The 22,114-nt window shown below is 39.3% G+C and overlaps 1 protein-coding gene and 1 pseudogene across 1 annotated transcript; both read left to right on the forward strand.

The window, feature by feature from the left end:
- The first annotated feature begins 352 nt into the window (after nucleotides 1-352).
- On the forward strand, nucleotides 353-4,744 carry LOC122127085 (annotated as a pseudogene).
- Nucleotides 4,745-7,250: 2,506 nt separating this feature from the next.
- LOC122127174 (all-trans-retinol dehydrogenase [NAD(+)] ADH4-like) lies at nucleotides 7,251-21,768 on the forward strand. The gene is made up of 9 exons (XM_042701781.1): nucleotides 7,251-7,326; nucleotides 8,556-8,657; nucleotides 9,995-10,136; nucleotides 11,817-11,904; nucleotides 13,646-13,877; nucleotides 15,310-15,570; nucleotides 17,426-17,561; nucleotides 18,710-18,848; nucleotides 21,193-21,768. The coding sequence occupies exons 1-9, from the start codon at nucleotides 7,309-7,311 to the stop codon at nucleotides 21,215-21,217; spliced, it is 1,143 nt and encodes a 380-aa protein (XP_042557715.1). The 5' UTR covers nucleotides 7,251-7,308; the 3' UTR covers nucleotides 21,218-21,768.
- The last annotated feature ends 346 nt before the right edge of the window (nucleotides 21,769-22,114 follow it).

The raw sequence follows: 22,114 nt of genomic DNA on the forward strand, positions 1-22,114 counted from the left end.
GTTGGATGGCAAACTTTATACTATATACTTTATCACAATACAAATGCACTCATTAATGGCATCGTTCACTTCCTTGTCCCACCTGCCCTCACCAGGCTACTAGAAAGTGTTCCATTCACCCTGAGGACATTGCTATTAGAAGTCATAATACCAAAAGTCTAATTTGGGGCTTTTAGGGGAGCCCAAACTAAGATAGTATTACCAGAAACAAGACTAGCAAACAGAGCCTAAAGACAAGAGTCAGGACTCAGATCACTTTCCCGCAAGATAGCAAAGGGGTGTGAATGTGGGCGGGGTAAGATAGACTCCATTTCTGAGCAGGTCAGACTTGAAAGTAAAAGTTAAATGGACTATGAAGGAAATACAAACATGGTTTGTAACCCAAAGGGCTCTGCCCCAGCCTGCAAGACTTGAAGAAGTCATGTTTAACATGAAACCTGAAAATAAGGTCAAAGTGTATTTACCTGGTATCCAGCTGTACAAATAACCATTTACTAGTATGAATAGTTATCTTAACAGACATTTCTCCTAAAATGAAAGAAACCATCTTCTCTCCTGTATTCTAAGTTCTAGAGTACAAATGCCATAAGGCAATTATTAACTTACAATTATAAACATAAACTGAACAATTATTAACTTAGAATTATAAATGTAAACTGAGGGCTGGGAAGGTGGCTCAGTCAGCGCTTGCCTTGCATGCCTGAGGTCCTGGGTTTGATTCCTCAGCACCACATAAGCAAAAAGAAAAAAAAAGCCAGAAGTGGCGCTGTGGCTCAGGTGGTAGAGCGCTAGCCTTGAGCTGAAGAGCTGAGGGATAGTGCCCAGGCCAACAGTTCAGGCCCCACAACCGGACCCAAAAAAAGAAAAAACAAACAAACAAATGTAAACTGAAAAATATCGCAGCATTCAAAATTCTATTCTCAGATAGGACAACTACACAGTCCAAATTTTATCAAACAACCGAAAACTTTCTAAAGTGGTGATAGCTTGACAACAAACATGAACTTTGTAATCAAACAAACTTCAAATCTAACCCTAATCTAAACAATGGGGGTGATACCAGACTGTGACTATGTTTTCTCATTTGACAGTAAATAGAATAATATCTACTTCATGAAGTTTAAATTAAATTAAATGATTAAATTAAATTGATTAAATGATAGTCACTGGGCACTAGTGAGTGACAGTTAATTCCTACTAAATAATGCCAGATGACAATAATGCTATTTTTTTCTTTTTCTTTTTCTTTTTTATTTTTTTTTGCCGGTCATGGGGACTGAACTCTGGGCCTGGGCGCTGTCCCTCAGCTTTTCAGCTCAAGACTAGCGCTCTACCACTGGAACCACAGTGCCACTTCTGGCTTTTTTTTCTGCTTATGTGCTGCTGAGGAATTGAACCCAGGGCCTCATGCATGCCAGGCAAGCACTCTACCACTAAGCCACCTTCCCAGCCACCTTCTTTTTCTTTTTGAGACAGGTATTTCTACATAGCTTGGGCTTGCTTGGAACTTGTGACTCTCAAGCCAAGCTCCCGCCCTAGCCTCTGGAGTGCCGGCATTATAGGTGCGCACCATCATGCTCAACTCAGCAATGATTTTCTCTGAGATAATCACTTAAAGAGCAAATATATATATATATATATAATATATATATATATAATATATATATATATATATAACAAGAACAAACTATTATAAAAAATGAATCTGTTAAAGGAAAAAGTTTGTCCTTTGCTTTCTCTATGACAACAGGAGCAAAGGTCCTGCTGGCATTCAAGTGAGACCTTGCCAGACTGGGCACTTCTAAGTCTGTTTTCTGGAAAACAAAGAAGTGCCACTGAAGAGTCAGTAGCTCTATTACTAGTGCTCTGGCTAGCCCAAGCACTAAATTAAACGACTTACAGATGGAAGAAAAGACATGAAAGCCTCATCCAATGTGACAATTAAATGGTCCTCTCCTTCTCTTCTCAATATAATTTTAGAACATGTATTTCCTGAGAATTAATGCTTATTCTTGGGATATAGGTCTGTGTATGTTGTATATGTATGACAAACTCAAAAGATCACTCTTCTAATGGGTACAAACCCATGTAGAAGACCCATGCTCACTATACTTGAACTGGGACCCTCAAATTATCCCACAAATTATTCTGGGAAATAGAGGGATGTAATTTAATATTAGATTCTGCTGCCCTGTTTTGGCTGAAGATTTGGGGAAATTACAGAACTGCAAACCATGTGTCACAGTCTAAGAAGGGAACATCAGATCCAAGGAGTGAGACTTCTGAAGTCTCAGTTTCTCAAGGGTGCTTGTATCTTGCTACAGAAAACATTTGACAAGGCCACAGGGGAATCAGACAGAAACATGGGATTTCAAAAGGCTGAGTTCTGAATAATCATAGTTTGAAGCCAGTCTGGGCAGAAAAAGCCAAGAGACTCCATCTCCAATTAGCCAGCAAAAAGACAGACTCAAGGCTTGCCTCAAGTGGTAGAGTGCCAGCCATGAGCAAGAGGGCCTACCAAAGCCTGAAGCCCTGGGTTCAAGTCCTGGTGTCAGCGAGAGAGGGTGGGGAGGATAGATAGGCAGATACATGATAGATTGATAGATAGATATAGGCAAATAGATACAGCAACAAAAAAGGTATACTTTGAGTTAAAGCAATAGAGCAGTAGTGAGCAACAAGGAACAAGTGCTTCTGAAAAAAGAAAAGGGTTTACAGTGGAACATTCAGGCATTTATGACTGGGTGTTTTCTTAGAACACTGTTCTGCATGTTCACCTTTGCAGCTAGATTTGTCTTGCACCAGCAATTACTTCTTTGAATACTGTTTCATAAGTGGACAACTTACAAGAGTTCAGGGAAGAAAAAAGATACAACACAATAGAGTTCTTTCTCAGGGTAGAACATGTTGCCACTCTCTCCACCTTGTAACTCAGCTACTTTGGGAAGGGAAATTGCATAATTGTTTGTTACAGCATGTAAGCCTATATAGGAAACTCAGAAAATGGTGGTTACACTAATAAAAACCAGAAATTTTGTATGGCCTAATAATAATAGGAAAAAGAAAATGATAGACACATGATGGAATACTAGACCTTGTCATTCAATGATATATGATGATGGGGAAGTTTTAGAATTATAAGGAAAAACAGAGATGATTGGGTCAAAACAAAGAAATCAAAATTGCTGTTTTGAAGCTGTGAGAGAAAATAATGCAATTGCTTTGTGAACATAAACACTGTTAAAATAGAGATGTTTATCAGCAACTGGAAACTCCATCTAAAACTCATATTTATTAAAGTAAAAAAATAAAATGGAACAAAGGTGAAGCTAGAAAAGTAGATGTTATGGGAGATTGTGTGTGTGTGTGTGTGTGTGTGTGTGTGTGTGTGTGTGTGTGTGTGTGTGTGTTGGTGGTGGTGCTGAGGATCAGAACTCAGGGCCTTGTACTTGTTTAGACAAGCTAAACCCCCACCCAAACAAGGGAATTTTCTGTAAGGCTAGTTTGGGACTTGCTTGGTTGATTCTGTTTTGTTTTTATGAGACAACTAATAATTCTCAAAGAAAAAAACAGCCTCATTAAATGGTAAAGATGGAACTAAATGAATTAAGAACTTAAATGTAGGTAATAAGAAATTAGAAGCAAAGAAGGTTGGGACAGTCTTCAAACCTATAATCTTAGCTACTTTGGAAACAAGAGGCCGCCCTCAGACCTCTGGTGAAGCCCAAGATCATCAAAAAGGGAACCAAGAAGTTCATCCATGTTGGGAGCCGACAGTAAAGCTCTAAGGTCATCTTGACCCCTGTGCTCACTTGAAGGCACGTACAAGGAGCTGGTTTACTTAAAAAACACCAGGTGTTTGGGCTGGGAAGGTGGCTCAGTGGTAGAGCGCATGCCTTGCATGCCAGAAGCCCTGGGTTTGATTCCTCAGCACCATGTAAGCAAAAAGCCGGAAGTGGTGCTGTGGCTCAAGTGGTAGAGCGCTAGCCTTGAGCTGAAGAGCTGAGGGACAGCGCCCAGGCCCAGAGTTCAGGCCCCATGACCGGACCCCAAAAAAAAAAAACAAAGCACCAGGTGCCCAGGATTGCTTTGCTATGTCTGCAGAGTTTGTTTTACTTTCTACCAGTTGATCTTGTCTTGTTTTACTGCACTCTGTTTTTACTGAAATTTTCCTTGTTTTTCTGGACTATTGTAACCTTATGTTACCTCTTGACTTCTAATAGTATATATTAGAAAAAGTTAAAAATAAACGGTGCTGCAGTCTTGAGCTGCAGACCTCCCGACCCCATCCTTTGTCTTATGTCTTTATTTTTCCGTCCTCGCCCCCTAATTCAGGATTCCCTTTTGTTGCAGGCAGGCTCCGGCACATCCACCACCAGTCAAGATTAAGCATAACTGGCAGAAACCCAGGGGCATAGACAACAGGGTGCAGAAGAGATTCAAGGGCCAGATCTTGATGCCCAACATTGGTTATGGGAGTAACAAGAAAACAAAGAACATGCTGCCCAGTGGATTCCGGAAGTTCCTACTCCACAATGTCAAGGAGCTGGAAGTGCTGCTCATGTGCCACAAGTCTTACTGCACTGAGATTGCCCACAATATTACCTCCAAGAACCGAAGAGCCATCCTGGAAAGAGCAGCCCAGCTAGCCATCAGAGTCACCAATCCCAATCCCAAAGCCAGGCAGCACAGTGAAGAAAACAAATACATGTCTCACATACACCTTTTATTTGGGCTTAAATAAACCACAGAAACTGAAAAAGCAAGAAAGCAAGAGAGAGAGGGAGGGAGGGAGGGAGGGAGGGAGGGAGGAAGAAGGAAGGAAGGAAGGAAAGAAAGAAAGAAAGAAAAGAAAGAAAGAAAGAAAGAAAGAAAGAAAGAAAGAAAGAAAGAAAGAAAGAAAGAAAGAAAGAAAGAAAGAAAGAAAGAAAGAAAGAAAAGAAAGAAAGGAAAGAAAGAAAGAAAGGAAGGAAGGGAGAGAGAGAAAGAAAGAAAGAAAGAAAAAGAGAAAAACAAACACACAAAGAAATATTGCCTCCCTAGGCCAGCCTGGATTTTATATATAATATATGTTTATATAATATAAATATAATGTGATTATATTATAAATATATGCTAATATAATGTATACTAATATACACACTAATATATATATACACACACATACTAAGAAACCCATGCACACACCTTCTCAAACAAAAATCAAAGAATGCTAGCATACAACTTTGATCCCATTTTTGATCTCATCTGTGAGACAGGTCATAAGAGTCACAGTCTGAAGCCAGCTCTGAGGGCAGGCAATGCAAGAATCTACCTGAAACACAATTAAAGCAACAAAAGGATCTGGGATATGGCTCAGATGGTAAAACATTTGTGTAGCTAACAAAGGCCCTGAGTTCAAATTCCAGTGCTGAGGAAATGGAGGAGGAGGAAGAGGAGGAGGAGGAGGAGGAGAGAAGAAAGGGGAGGAAGAAACAGATGAGGAGGAAGGAAGGAAGAAAAGGAAGGAAGGAAGGAAGGAAGGAAGGAAGGAAGGAAGGAAGGAAGGAAGGAAGGAAGGAAGGAAGGAAAGGAGGGAGGGAGGGAGGGAGGGAGAGAGAGAGGGAAGGAAGGAGGGAGAGAGGAATAATTTAGAAACTAAGTCTGGAGGAGATAGTGAAATTCTATGGGACCATAAAAAGCAATGACACACACTAAAAAAAAATACTGACAGGGAAAGATGTTTAAAAAACCTGTTAAAGGGGCTGGGAAGGTGGCTCAGTGGTAGAGCACTTGCCTTGCATGCCAGAGGTCCTGGGTTCGATTCCTCAGCACCACATAAGAAAAAAGCCGGAAGTGGCACTGTGGCTCAAGTGGTAGAGCACTAGCCTTGAGCTGAAGAGCTGAGGGACAGTGCCCAGGCCCAGAGTTCAGGCCCCACGACCGGACCCAAAAAAAAAAAAAAAAAAAACCTGTTAAAAAGAAAATATGTGGTATGCGTAACATCTGCACACATCTAATACCAAATTTTAAATTATGTAAAGCAAAAAGTTAAGAGGAGTACTGTAAGAAATCAACACATGCTAAAAAGCAATTTAAAACAGTATGGTCTATGCATCTCCAGTGCTTATCCTCACTAGTAACCACAGAAACGTAAATTAAAAATACATTTGCATACCCTTACACACCACCAGAGTATCAAGTGTTTTTTAAGTCTGGCAAAGTGAGCACGAGTGAGGGACATCCACTCTGTAAATCTCTTTGGCCTTGACTTTCAAAGTTGGAGCACAACATGCATGGTACGCATAAACCAACATGTTGTACAGCTCCTTTCTACAACTACAATACTAATTTTTGAAGAAGAGTTGGAGAGCCAGTGATTCCATTCCTAATCATAGTACTTACCAACCGTTAGGAGGCATTCCACTTCTTACAAACAGCTGTGCAAGTGTGACTCCAGGAGACTTCACTCCACCTCAGTGGTTGCAGCTAAGGGGTACTTGGCTTTGGTCCCGAAGGTGCCAGAAAATCCTGTGTTCTAGAGGATAAGCAGAGACTCCCAAGGAATACTGAGAGGAGCTTTTCGGCAATGACTCCACACCATTCTCCGGGACTTTGAGTTTTTGTGACTGGGTTTTTTCTAGTATGCTAATTATCTTAACAGTGGACTTATGAGTATTAGTTCTAAAGAGTACCTAAGGAAACTCAAACCTATGTGCATCAGGAAACATGAACAGAACTTTCACACAACCACTGACTCATCTTCAGCAAATAAAGAATAAAATAGTCAATTCATACAGTAGAATATTCAAGAATCATGAAAATGAAATGCAACGAAGGCAGCATCTCACTAACAGGTCAGAGGGAAGCACAGGAAATAATACATACATTCATTTTTAATAGATTAAACTATTGTATAGGGAAATAGAAATATACAGAAAGACTATACCATCTTCAGGTAAATGGCTCTCAAGGACAGAGAAAAGAAGTTCTAGAGCAGTGGGGATGCCCGTAATAATTATTTGTATAACTCAGCCCAATATGTTTAATGCACTTTTCTTTATTATCTTAACTTTTGTGATGAAAAAAAAATTCTTGGAGCTCTCCAGAGCAATAAGTTTACAGCTGCAATATAATAACACAAATCACGTGGGGAATGCTGAGCTAAGCTGTGAAGCAATAGAAAGGCAAGTGATTGGAGGAGGAAACAGCAGGACTAGTATTTATTCAGACTTTTCAGTGCAGGACACAGAGTATTCTGGGTAGAGGTGGACAGCTTCTCAAGCCAGAAAGAAATTTCCAAGGCAAACTTCCCTAAGGGAAAGAGAAATGAGCACCAAGGGAAAAGTAAGTACATAACCTGTATCTGTTCAGTTTGTACATTTGTGAAAGGAGCTTCCTTCTGGGGTTAAGCTCAGATCAAAGAAATTTAAAGCTGATTAAAAGGAAATGAGTAGTCTCCATGCTAAGAATTTATTCTAAGGAATTAATTGTAGATTTGCCAAAGCATTTACTAGAAGGATATTTTAAATTAAATATTATTTAAACAGCAAAATTTAAGCAACTATGCTATCACCATAAAATAGAATTGTACCTATTGTGTATAAATCTAGATTTGAAAATATTACCTGCAATATGATCCTATTCAGGAAGACATCCAAGATAAAAATCTGCTGGTTTGAAGACTAAACTCAAGCAGCACACCTACAAAACACATCAGTGCTCTGACAAACAAAACTGTGATCACTCACAATGGAATGAAATTTGTTAAGCCAACACAACCTTCTGGCCACTTACAAAAATCTTTAAGCACTATAAAAACATATTTTTTCTTTTTTGGGGGGGGGTTGTGGTTGTTGGGCCTGAACTCTGGGCCTGGGGGCTGTCCCTCAGTTCAAGGCTCTTCAGTTCAAGGCTAGCGCTCTACCACTTGAGCCACAGTGCCACTTCTGGCTTTTTTCTTTTTTGCTTATGCGGTGCTGAGGAATTGAACCCAGGGCCTCAGGCATGCCAGGCAAGTGCTCTACCACTGAGCTACCGTCCTAGCCCAAAAACATATTCTTTCTTATGGAAGGGGGAAAATCAAGTCATTCTATCAGGATAAATTTTTAATAGAATTATTTGTTTAAAAATAATGTATGGGACTGGGAATGTGGCTCAATGGTAAAGTACTTGCCTATCATGCATGAAGCCCTGGGTTCAATTCCTCAGTACCACACAAACAGAAAAAGCCAGAAGTAGTGCTGTGGCTCAAGTGATAGAACACTAGTCTTGAGTACAGAAAAACTCAGGGACAGAGCCCAGGCCCCAAGTTCAAGCACAGGACAGGCAAAAATAATAATAATTTAATGTAATGACTATAACATAGAATTGACTTAGGTTCAAACGAAGATCCCTTGTCTTCAAAATAATATAATTATATGTAACAATCTGCCACAAACAATTTATCAACAAATTTCAGTACTACCTTTTCTCCCATGATACTGTGTTCCTTTGCCCCAACTCATTCTCTGTCTCCCTTTTCCCCTCACTTCCATTTCTTCTCTCTCTCACTCCTTCATTCCCCTCTCTTTCAGGTTATTAAATGCAAAGCAGCTGTTGCCTGGGAAGCAGGCAAGCCCTTATCTATTGAGGAGGTTGAAGTAGCTCCCCCCAAGGCTCATGAAGTTCGAATTCAGGTGAGTGAGGACTTTCCCTGGTAGATATACCCATACCCAAAGTGCAGGCTTGATTTCTAACAGTTTATTCTGACCTGGTATGAGTGAGAGGCCTTGGAGTCTCCATCTGTAGTTATAGTATATAACTTGAGTTATATTTATAGGTCCAGATTAAAGTAGGCATTATCTCATTTTTTACAATGGGCTTAAAATCTGACAATCAGCAAAGGAATTCACTTAGAACTGGGCTTTTGTTGTTCTCCATTTACCAACTATTAAAAAGTGTTATTAAAGGAAAGTAGAAGCCGGACACCTGTGCCTCACATCTATAACCCTACTCAAAGGCTAAGATCTGCGAATGGTGGTTTGAAGCCAGCCGAGGCAGAAATATCCTCAAGACTCTATCTTCAATTAACCACCAAATAAGCTGGACTGGAAGCTTGGCTCAAGTGGTAGATTACCAGCCATGCATAAAAAAATGTGAGGAAGAGAATAGGCTCTCAGTTCAAGCCCCAGTACCAACACACACACACACACACACACACACACACACACATACACACACAAACACACACACACACACACACACACACACACACACACACACACACAGGAAAAGAAAAGGCAGAGCTGTGGACACAGGTAAGTTCTTCATTGTTGCTCAAGCCATTATAGGATTGTATGTGAGAATGAATGGAACAACCTTTTTGTCAGATACTAAAGAACAATTACACAAAGATACTCTGAAAATTCATTTAGGCAATATTTCCCATTTAACTATAAAAATGGTATTTCCTCAACATTATTTCATGTAGTTTCAACAGAATTTGAACAAGCCATGGAACCTTTCTTCTCTTTCTGCCTAATAGGCTTTATTCTGCCCTTACTACTTGCATTTTTCCTCTGCTGAAGACAATAACAGCCAATCCTACATCTTAGGTTTTTTCAACAATGATAGTTAGAAAACTTGCCCAGGGGCTGGGAAGGTGGCTCAGTGGTAGAGCGCTTGCCTTGCATTCATGAGGCCCTGGGTTCAATTCTTCAGCACCACATAAGCAAAAAGAAAAAAGCTGGAAGTGGCGCTGTGGCTCAAGTGGTAGAGTGCTAGCCTTGAGCTGAAGAGCTGAGGGACAGTGCCCAGGCCCAGAGTTCAGGCCCCACGACCGGACAAAAAAAAACAAAAAAACAAAAAATCTTGCCCAGTCTATTTTCATTTGTTCTTTTGGTTTTTTACAAAATGTAATTCCTAAGTTCTAGGGGTGCTGTAAGGTTTCAAGATGACATGAGACCTAAAATTATTGTAACATCTATCTCAACAGTAACTATAGAAATATGACTCGTCTGTAATTACTTTGTAGGTAATGGCCACTTCCGTCTGCCACACTGATGCCCTTAATATTGACCCTAATTTCAAGAATGGTGTGTTCCCAGTGATTGTTGGACATGAGTGTGCAGGAATTGTGGAAAGCATTGGGCCAGGAGTGACCAACTTCAAGCCAGGTAATTTTACCTTCTGATTCAAACTCAATAGAAATACCAGGCTTTTTCAGTGATGATTTCTGGTAGTGTCTTGGCTTTGCATGCTGTAAGTGATCTCTGTTAACATAAGAGGACCGACCATCTTTTCCCAAATCAAAAGTGAGACATAGAACCTATAGTTAACATGGAGATGGGATATTTGAATTTGGAAGTGTCTAATAAGATCTAGGAAATATGGCCACTTTATTTATATAATGTGCTCAGAAATTGTCCTAAAAGCTGGGCACCAGTGGCTCACCCCTGTAATCCTAGCTACTCAGGAGGCAAAGAGCTGAAGATCATGGTTCAAAGGCAGCCTGGCAGGAAAGTCCATGAGACTATTATGTCCAATAAACCAGTCAAAAAATCGGAAGTGGTGCAGTGGCTCAAGTGGGACAGTGCTAGTCTTAAGCTGAAAAGCGCAGGGACAGCATTCAGGCCCAGAGTTCAAGCCCCATGACCAACAAAAATAGAAAAGAAATTTGTCCTAAAACACAATATTTTATGATTAGTTAAAATTAAAGCAACCATGGTTCAGAAATGTTATACTTTATGTAAAATAGAAAGTATGTCAACTATTTTAACATTATATAAAGAATAAGAAGACAGTTTAAGGTTTAAAAACACTATACGTATCAATGTTAGCCTAATTTTCTTTTTGGAAGCTTGTAAGATACATATAATACCTAAATGAAGCATGTCAATGGCTGAGATTATTTTCTTCACCTCACATTGCCGTGTGGCTTATGTACTGCTCTCTTGTCACACGGGATAAACCACATGACTCTCTTCTTTGATGAGATTGCTCCAGACTTAGATACATGGCAATGGTATCAAATTTCCTACCTCTACCTAGCCTATGTACCGTCTATATTAAAAAAGGATCTGTTTTACTATTCATAGTGTTTGAAAATACAAATAATAATAGTCATGCTACAAAGAATTACAATGAAATCATAGGACTCTGAAGAGATAAGACCAACAGATTTGTCACTTGACTGCCCAGTGCAGTAATTAAAAGAAAAACTGATACCACACCTACATAGAAAACCGTAAGAGAATCACAGTCTAAGGTTGACCCCTGGGCAAAAATGTGAGACTCTATCTGAAAAAAATAACTAAAGCAAAATAAAGGCTGGGGGCATGGCTCGAGTGGTAGAACACCTGCTTAGCAAGCACAAGGCCTTTGGTTCAAATGCTAATACTACCAAAATAAACAAAAAGACAACCTATGCAATACGTAGAAGAATCCATACTCTTACATTTTAATGAAATAAAACATTTTAGCTACAGTACTTTCTAGTGAATATGTAAAAATGATAGGAGTGACTCTGATCATAAGTTGAATATCCTTTGTATAGCTACTGAAAAATAGTTTTAAAAGGAAAAAAAAATGAAAAAATTTAAATGGTGTTCCCTTGTAGAAAGACTTTTGGAGGGGGAAGGAGTTAGGGATAGAGTTCAAGGCCTTGTACATGATACAAAACACTCTACTACTGCGCCCTATCTCCAGCCTTGCTGTTAGAAACTTATAATACCTTAGGATGCCTAGAGGTATGGATCAGTGGTAGAGTGTCGGACTAGAAAACAACAGGCCCTGAGTTCAAACCCCAATACTGCCAAAAAAGACAGAATCATACCACATATGACTTTTCTTTCTAGGTGACAAGGTTATTCCATTCTATACACCTCAATGTAAAAAATGCAAGTTCTGTCTGAATCCACACACAAATTTTTGTGGAAAATTGCGGTAAGTTTCTATATGCTATTATTAGGATGTTTAGCAATGGGTTGGCTACACCTAAATGGAGTTCAGAAGAGGCAAACCTTCTGTTCACTAATTGTTACTTCTAATGTATCCCAGGCAGTGCTCCAAATATGCAGTCACATGCTGCAATAATCATTGCAAAATTGTTCACAATATCAAAAGGAATGTCCTCTAGTAATAGAGAGGACTAACAAATTGCTATATAGTAGCACATTGGAAAAGTACAGTGAAATGGTCTAAGTTTGAAGTATGTATATAGAACGATTTGACACACATAATGTCTTTTCACACAAATAATGATATTAGGGGAAAAACAAGTAGCTGAATAATATATAATATATGATATTATACACAAAACAATAGGCTAGAAGTGCATACTATAAAATAGATAACATTGAGGTGATAAATGGCAAATTCAAAATAGTATCTACTCTGTAGGAATGAGAGTAGTCATTTGCTTCCACGCTTCATAGCTCAATGTCTCCTGACAGATTTTCACATAGGCAGCATGGCTTGAGTCTAAATCTTAACCATCTTATTTTTATTTCACTGAAACTATAGGAGGGCCTATTTGTTTTTAATGCTAACTAAAGCTAGTTATCTCAGAAATTAAAATACTACTTACTCATAGACCCTGAAGCTTGGTAGGCTATAAGCCAGCTCCAGCAAAGTAAAGAGACCGTATGTCAAAAGCAAAACACAAAGGAAAGGGCTGAGGATATAGTTCAAGTTGTAAACTGCTTGCCTAGTATGTAAAAGACCCTGAGTTCAATCCCTACTACCAAATAAAACCACAACAAATACTATACTGTGCTTGTATCTACTTCTGTGCTTCGGGCTCCTCATTTATAACATGGGGATAGTAATGTCTGATTTGCAGGCTTGTCGTTGATACTCAAAAAACCAAAACTACATTATTTTGCAAACTTTAATGAAATAAAAGATTTATCAATATAGATGATCAGAATCTATGTCTACTTTTAACATGTTCATCCCCCCCAAAAAATAGCATCAGATCAAGTGTTTAGATCATAAATGTTAATTTAGGAGGAAATATGGTAACAGAAAAATAAGTTAAGCCCAATTTCAGGTATAGCAACAGCAAAATTCCCTAAAAAGAACACTATGTAGGACAAATGGCTTGGTTTCTTTAAAAAAAATCAAAAAAAACAGAAGAAGAAAGGATACAAATGAAAGGTTACCAAGATATTTATCAACCTCATGCACTACGTAGATATATACATATGTAGATATATACAATATTGAGATATATGCTGAAATATTTCAATGCAGATGAAATAATGATGTCTGAAATCCATACAGAAATATTCCACATATTGTGGAAGATAATAGATGGAACCAGACAACCTATGAGTTGATTGTAACTGAAGCCATGAACAGATGTACAGGCTTTATTATAGTCTTCTGTTTTTATAATAACATTCTGCAATAAAAACTGTTATGAATTAATACACAAATAGACCTTAAAAGGGTTTCTGGCACACACACAAAGCCTTCAACAAATGTTTGTTGTTATGGTCTTTAAATTTTTTCCAAAAGACTATAAATTATCACCTTAGTTTCCCATTTCTTCCATGTGAATTCCATAAAATTGTCATTACAGATAATATAAGGCAAACACATTTTATTTAAAAAGTGATCAGTGTCCTATTTACTTTCTTCTTCTTAGTATCTCTTCCCCTCTCTCTTTTCAATTATCCAGTAATTTTAAAAATCCTACTGTTGACCAAGCACTAATGGAAGATAAAACCAGCAGATTTACCTGCAAAGGAAAGCCAATTTACCATTTCATGGGAGTCAGTTCATTCTCTCAGTACACTGTGGTGTCTGATGTCAACCTTGCCAAAATACATGATGATGCAAATTTAGAGCGTGTGTGTCTGCTTGGATGTGGGTTTTCATCTGGCTATGGTGCTGCAATCAACACTGCCAAGGTGAGTTGTTAAACAGTCCAGGATTTACAAACAGAGGGTTACTGGGAAGCAATGGAAAGAAACCATCATCAATTATCTTCAAACGTTGGCTATTTTGTTTCTTGCTCTGTAACTTAGCCCCTCTAGAAAAAATACCCATTTGTAATACTTGTGAGAATAATTAAATTATATTACCTATGTAAAATAGCTGGCCTCATAGATGGCTAGGCTTAGTACCTGTTACATGTTATATGCTATACCAGCATGCTAGATTATAAATAGTCCCAATGTAAATAAAGCCTAATCAAATATGTTTCATAGTATCTTATATCAGGACAACTGACCGAAAGGCAACAGGAACCATAGAAACCCTTACCATCACCTACTTCCTCCCTGATGCTGGGGATTCTCTTTCAATCAATAACAACTTATCTTAGTTTCCCATCCCTGTATCTTCTGCCACCCCTGATGGTAGTAAGATATGGCTCCAGAATGCCACGTTAGAAAAAAAATTACCAGGATAATAGAGCTAGATACAAGAGAGATGTTGAGAAAGTATCTTCTAAGTGGATGACTCAAATGTTGCAGAGATTTCCTCAACCTCTCTCAGATTCTTCACTGTCAGACAAGACATCTCGACTCCATTCCATCTAAAGAAATCAGTTATTTGGAATCATAAGTGAGACAATTGCCTCAGATCTAATTTTTAAAGGGTGAAATATTACCTCCTTAAAATGTGTGGGCTTTTATTTTTTATCTGACCATACTGAAAAGTAAAACAAGTGAATTATTTTTATTTGAGTTTGTTCTTTATGAACTGACCGTCTTCATATCCCTTAAATAATTCTCTAACCTTAAAAAGTAATGTATCCATTTTCACACTGGCAGAATTTCTTCATTGGATGTATCATATAGTTTTATAACAAGCAGTCTCGGGCTTGTAATTTGGAGTCTTCACCTCACCCTACCCTTTAAGAGAAACTAAAAATGCTGGGCACTAGTGAGCACTAGGATTACTAGTGTAATCCTAGCTACTCAGGATCATTTTTCAAAACCAGCCTGGGAAGGAAAGTCTGTGAAACTCTTATCTCCATTAAACCACCAGAAAAACAGAAGTGGCACTGTATCTTAAGTGGTAGAGTGCTCACCTTGAGCTGAAAAGCTGAAGAACAGCACCCAAGCCCCAGAGTTCAAGCCCAAAACTGACAAAAAAAAGAACGAGATTGAAGGGGGGAAGGAAGGAAGGAAGGAAGGAAGGAAGGAAGGAAGGAAGGAAGGAAGGAAGGAAGGAAGGAAGGAAGGAAGGAAGGAAGGGAGGGAGGGAGGAAGGAAGGGAGGAAGGAAGGGAAGGAGGGAGGGAGGGAGGGAAGGAGGGAGGGAGGGAGGGAGGGAGGGAGGGGGAAACCAGCTGCTATAAAAGTAAATTATAAAAGTGTAATTTTCCTGCCCCCAGGTCACTCCTGGTTCTACGTGTGCTATCTTTGGCCTAGGAGGTGTAGGTCTTTCTGCTGTAATTGGCTGTAAAGTAGCAGGAGCTTCCAGAATCATCGTTACTGACATCAACAATGAGAAGTTTACTCTCGCCAAAGCCCTGGGGGCAACTGATTGTCTAAATCCTAGAGAGCTAGACAGACCCATCCAGGAAGTCATCATTGAAATGACCAATGGCGGGGTGGACTTTGCCATTGAGTGTATAGGAGGATATCAACACATGGTTTGTACATTTTTTTCCTTGTTTTCAATGTGTTCTTTAATCATCAAATGATAGATGAAGATGGGCTGCTTGCAGTTGGTATAATTATTCCTTCTTAATCTTTTCAAATAAGAACTGTCAGCCATAATTCATTTAAACATTCCCTCAGCCTTCCATGCCCACTGATTTGTCCTGTATTCATCTTCTTTCTGTTACCAACAAGGAAGTATCTGAGACTGGGCACTTGTATAGAAAAGAGGTTTGTGTGCGGTTATGTAGGCTAGAAGTCAAACTGTATAAGGCTGTCTACACTCAGGATGGCCCTCAGGGCTGACAGCATCTGGGTGGGAATATGTATGAGGAAAAAGTCACATGGCAAGACAGGAAGCCAGAGTGAGGATCTGGGCCAGTAGCAATCACAAACTGGGCCATACCTCTTCATTTGAGATCCCTTTTAATTGCTCAATATAACATATTGTTAGACTGAAAATAATTTTCAATTGTGTTTTCCAATTTCCTATTTCTTTTTTATTTACTTTGTTCTGAATGTCATAAGGTGGTACAGGAGGTTAAGATTTCATGGGTCCAGTGAGGTGCCCAGTACTTCCTGCTCAGAGTCACCCTTCCATCATTCTTCCCCATCCCATATGCTCTCTCTCACCAGGCTCATTTCACATTGCCTACTTTCTTTATCACATAGGAACAGTTAATAACTTGGCTGTATTTGTCCCCTGTCCCTTCTCCTTTGGGAATTAAAAAAATCATTTTGTTTTGTAGTCCAGATTGGCCTCAAAGTCACTGTGTAATCAAACTGGCCTTGAATTCACAATGTTCCTGGCATAATCCTCTAGCACTAGAATCACAGGCTTGTGCAACCACACTGGTCTGGTTTATTCATTTGTAACTGGCCAAGAAAATGCCCCTTTTGACTATTAAATAAAATAAAGTAAAAAGTCAACTATAACACATAGACCATGAACAGAAGTTAATTGCTATAATGCCCAGCATTATTCTTCACTAAATATTCACCTAATATGCATGTATTCAAAGACACTAAACTGATGGTGTTTTTTGTTTTGTTTGTTTGCTAGGAATAACTGAAGAGAACTAGAAGTGTGTGTGTGTGTGTGTGTGTGTGTGTGTGTGTGTGTGTGTGTGTGTGTGTGTGTGTGTGTGTCTGTGTCTGTGTGTGTCTGTGTGTCTGTGTAGGGCAAGTGCCTAGCAAGTGCAAGAACCTGAATACAAGACTCCAGTATCATACCCATATAGAAAAGAATGAATTTATGAACTGAATTATCTGCCCATGGATTCTTCTTGTTTCATTAGCGTGAGTTATAAAAAGCATTTGTGGCCAAGTGCCAGAGGCTCACCCATGTATAGCTAGCTACTCAGGAGGCTGAGATCTGAGGATCCCAGTTCAAAGGCAGCCCAGGAAAAAGTCTGTGAGTGTCTTATCTCTAATAAATTGCTCAAAAAAGGCCAGAAGTAGTACTGTGGCTCAAGTGGTAGAATGCTATCCTTAAGCAAAAGAAGCTCAGGTACAGAGCCCAGGTCCAGATTTTAAGCCCCAAGACTAGCAAAAGTAAAATAAAAATAAAAACTAGTTGTGATTTCATTCCTTTTCACTTACATCTTTACTCAGCCTGATTTCTAAACCTCTTCTAGAGAAGAGATAAAGAATAAATTCAACATCCCCAGAAGTGGACTCCGTAATGTGTCCAAGCCTGAATTTTATCTGACTGGTGCAAACCCTAGAAGAGAGAATGAAAACTTGTGATGAGAACAAAATGTTCCCTAAAATATTGTGTATTTCCACACTGGAGTTCATGCTCTGCTCTTCTATGACTCTAGAAATCTTTTGTGTTTGACCCTTCAGAGAGCAGCTCTGGACTCCACATCAGTAGGTGGAGGAACCTGTACTTTGGTCGGAGTGAAGGCTGGCGACAAAGCACTGGATGTGTCTCCAGAGGAGCTAATAATGGGCCGTACTCTAAATGCAACACTCTTTGGAGGTTAGTACTTTTTTACCTTCATAGATTTTAATTTTCTTCAACAGTAATATAAAATTGTAACACTGAGGATTATTGAATCGTTTCCTTAATGAATAATTAACAATTAATTATTGAATCATCTCTTTACTGAGAAAGTAAAACATATCTAAAGACTGTATAAAAACTACTCATTATGTGAAAGTAAATGGAGTCTATATAGAAAGATAATCAAAACTAGCTAACTGAAATTCAAATTGTGCTGAAATAAACCAACACAGAGTAGCAGAAAGTAGACACTGACCTAATTGAGTAGAAAATAATCTTTCTGTGTGTGTTGTGTGTGTGCACAAGCACATGTGCACCCCAGTGTTGGAACTTGAACTCAGGGCCTGAGTGCCATCTCTAAGCTTTGTTACTTAAGGCTAGTGCTCTATCATTTGAGCCATAGCTCTACTTCCAGCTTTTTTGGTGATTAATTAGAGATGAGTCCCAGAGTTTCCTGCCTAGCTCGCTTCAAACTGTGATCCTCAGATCTCAGCCTCCTGAATAGCTAGGATTACAGACAAGAGCCATGGTACCTGGTTTGACTATTTCTTATGAAGACAAAAAATAATAGATATAGTGGTAGAGTACTAGCCTTGAGCTGAAGAGCTGAGGGACAGCACCCAGGCCCAGAGTTCAGGCCCCACAACTGATCCCCCCCCCCAAAAAATAATAGATATAGAAAACTAAAGCTATATAGAAAGTATAGAAAATTAAAGATGTATACAACATCAAAAGCTGGGCACTGGTGGCTCACGCCTGTAATCCTAGCTACTCAGGAGGCTGAGATCTGAGGATCGCAGTTCAAAGCCAGCCTGGGCAGGAGAGACAGTGAGACTCCTATCTCCAATAAACCACCAGAAAACCGGAAGTGGTGCTGTAGCTCAAGTGGTAGAGCGCTCGCCTTGAGCTGAAGAGCTGAGGGACAGCGCCCAGGCCCAGAGTTCAAGCCCCACGACTGACAAAAAAAAAAAAAAAAACATCAAAAATGGAGGGGAGGTGTTTAATATATTTGAAACTTGGATTGCTTCAGAATGACCTAATATTAATTCACCTAACACACGCTTATTAAACTACTTCTTCATGTGACATCTTTTTCTTTATGTGTTATTTTGACCAAATTACAGGATGGAAGAGTGTAGATTCTGTACCAAAGCTGGTTAATGACTACATGAATAAGAAATTCAATCTGGATTTATTTGTGACTCGTACCCTGCCCTTTGACAAAGTCAATGAAGCATATGACCTAATGAACCAAGGAAAAAGGTAAATCACTAGATAGATGATTTGAGTGGTTTAGAAACCTCTGTGCTAAGTCTTTTAAAATATCATTTAAGCCAGGTGCCGGTGGCTCACAACTGTAATCCTAGCTACTAAGGAGGCTGAGATCTGTGGATCACGGTTCAAAGCCAGCCCAGGCAGGAAGGTCTATGAGACTCCAATAAACCACTAGAAAACCAAAAGTGGCACTGTGGCTCAAGCGGCAGAGTGCTCGCCTTGAGCTGAAGAGCGCAGGGATAGCACCCAGGCCCAGAGTTCAAGAACCCACAACCAACAACAACAACAAAAAAACATTTTTAAGACCTCTCCAGTTTGCCTTTTCTGACTTTCTTTATTGTGACTGTTAAATTACAATTACAAATCAACAATTAAATAATGGCCACTTTGAAAAAAAAAAAAAGCTGTTAGTACTGTAAGGCACCCTGTTACTTACAGTATGATGTGGAGCACTAGTACAAACTGGTGTGTGCTTGCCCTTTCACCAGTGTTCACTAGGTGGCATTACTCCCCTAGGAGAGGCTTCTCAATATAATGGTAGACCCCTCTGGTTCAGTGTACTCCTGAGTCTGGAATGCATATGTTCTGCAATTTGACATGGAGTGTCCACACCAGGCCCTACATGAAAACGCCCTTTGACACCACAGGGATGTGAGCACACAGTGGCAGGTGTCAGACTGGTGAAGGATCCTTCGACTCTCTCATTATCTTGCTCTGACACTTTGACCCACAATTTTAGATATCAGGTGCTCTCTTTTATTGGACTCTAGGAACTGATTTATAGCCATGTTCCAATTGAACATTACCCTAGGAGTGGGATGTGGGTAAGACGAGGATTGATTAATTAACTTAAAATGTTCAATATTGTTCAGTAGAAGCAAAGAATGAAAAACATGAGGAATAAGATTACTTAGAGGAGGGGGGTGGGAAAGTGGCTCAGTGGTAGAGTGCTTGCCTAGCATGCATGAAGCCCTGGATTTGATTCATCAGTACCGCATCCAAAGAAAAAGCCAGAAGTAGGGCTGTGGCTCAGGTGGTAGAATGCTAGCCTTGAGCAAAAGAAGCTCAGGGAGAGTGTCCAGGGCCTGAGTTCAAGTCCCCAGGACTAACAAAAGTAAAAAGATTACTTAGAGAAGATAAAGGGCAAGGAGGAAAAGTAAACTTGAAGGCCTAACAAAGATATGAGAAGCTAATGAGGAGGTAAAAATGACAGGAGTTCACAGAAGAGAATAAATGTTTTAGAAAAAGTAAGAAGGTCTATGATTTGAGGACCCAGGCTTTTTCACAAAGAAAGAATATGTGAAAGCCACAACATAACAAAAAGAAGTTCAATCAAACAAAAAGAAAAAATAAAGATTATCTTTAAACTATACTATAAAACTTTACCAGTAAAGTAATATGCACATCTCGCTACGGCCCAAATTGTGTGTTCTTCAAGTTAGTACCTGGGTATGGGTTTGGAGCCTGATGCCTGAAGTTCATAGTTCCTCTACCACGACCCCTTACCCTAGAGATCTCAGTCACAGACTTAAGTGATAGTCAAATGGAAAATATTTCATATCACTTTATCACTTTATCAGTAGGTTGGCAGGTCTCCATTTCTGCAAGGAGGCTTCCCTCATAATTAGCACTGAAACAGAGGCCTAGAGGTCATTTTCCCTTGCTGATCTCCAGAAGAAACCACCTGATTGTCCACACAGATGGAAAGGTAGCATCAGGAAAGGAACTTAATGGTCCTCCCAGGTATACTCACCATGTGGCACAGGTCCTCTTTCCACAACTGCACAGAAGCAAGGGAGTAGATGGAGGGGGTTGGGACACCACATCTGTTTACCCTGGCTTGTGATGAGGAAAAGTCTCAGTTTCTCCTCCTACACAAAGATGTCACTTCTAGTTTCTGGATAGAGAAAATATGTAAGCATGGTACCCTGCTGATGTCAGGAAGTCTACAGTAATGTCTGAGATAAGAATTCTCTGTCCTTGAGGCTTATCCCCTTCTTAATTCCCACACTTTGAAGTTATCAAGGATTGAAAACATCTGGGTTGTCAGAAAGTAGCATCCCAACACACAGAATTCCTCTCATAAGCATGTTTGCCTTGGCAAAGAGAAAGCCAAGAGCAGTGACTAGCCTCATTCCTCCTTGGTATGCCCTACTCATCAACAGCACCAGAGGGCAACAGGAACTCCACAGCTCAAATGAGATCACAATTTCCTGAATGACTATGAAGAAAGATTAGACCAAACGCTGAACTTATAGAGCAAGTATTTCTTGTGGGCTTTGATAAATTGATCGGGTAAATTAATTTATTATTGCTTTATTTTTATTAACAGCATCCGAACAATTCTGACATTTTGAAGATCCCAGGAACAATTTGGAAGATCATTGTCTGGAAAGTATGACTTGTAAGAAACAGTCTCTGTTAATATCTCAGCATAAAATAGCAATTAATAGGAGAAGCATCTGTCATCATATATGTTTTCAGACTTACCTGTGTTAACAATGATAACTAAAGTATTCAAAAATAGAATCATAAGATGGTTAGGAATTGTCTAAAACTTTGGAGAGAAAGAATGAAGGAATAAATAAAACTGGATTTTGTTATGTTTCTAATTTTTAAGCTCACTAGTGAATATATGGAGTCTCATTATACTATTGTCTTCACTTTTGTCTGTTGAAATTTTTCTACAAAAACCTTAAAGTATCACTATGTTTATCACTCTGTTGATTATATACATATATAAATTACTGTTACATGATTTCTGTGTTCTACTAAGCCACAGGACATTCTTTGTAAATAAGTTGCCAAATTATTTCCTTTTTAATTTGTGTTATCTTTTCTTGTCCCCTCTACTATAACCAGAAGTAATGAGATATCAGAACCTACATAAATAAATATTTATTTAAAGAAAAATGAGTCTATGCTCTGAAAGTTCTGTTTCCTAAAATAATCTTTTTTATCTTTGATAATTATCATAACTGTAATGTGTAGTGCTTTCTTTGCAGATCACTCTTACATTAACTGGCATGATTTTCTACATCCAATTAAAAGTAACAAAGAGGGCTGGGAAGGTGGCTCAGAGTGATTGCCTTGAATGCATGAGGCCCTGGGTTCCATTCCTCAGAACCACATATTCAGGAAAAGCCAGAAGTGGCGATGTGCCTCAAGTGGTAAAGTGCTAGCCTTGAGCTGAAAAGCTGAGGGACAGTGCCCAGGCCCAGAGTTCAGGCCCCACAACTGACAAAAAGAAAAAA

The sequence above is a fragment of the Dipodomys spectabilis genome, unplaced genomic scaffold (genome assembly GCF_019054845.1).
Source record: "Dipodomys spectabilis isolate Male_0828 unplaced genomic scaffold, ASM1905484v1 ptg000297l, whole genome shotgun sequence".
In the NCBI taxonomy this organism is placed as follows: Eukaryota; Metazoa; Chordata; class Mammalia; order Rodentia; family Heteromyidae; genus Dipodomys; species Dipodomys spectabilis.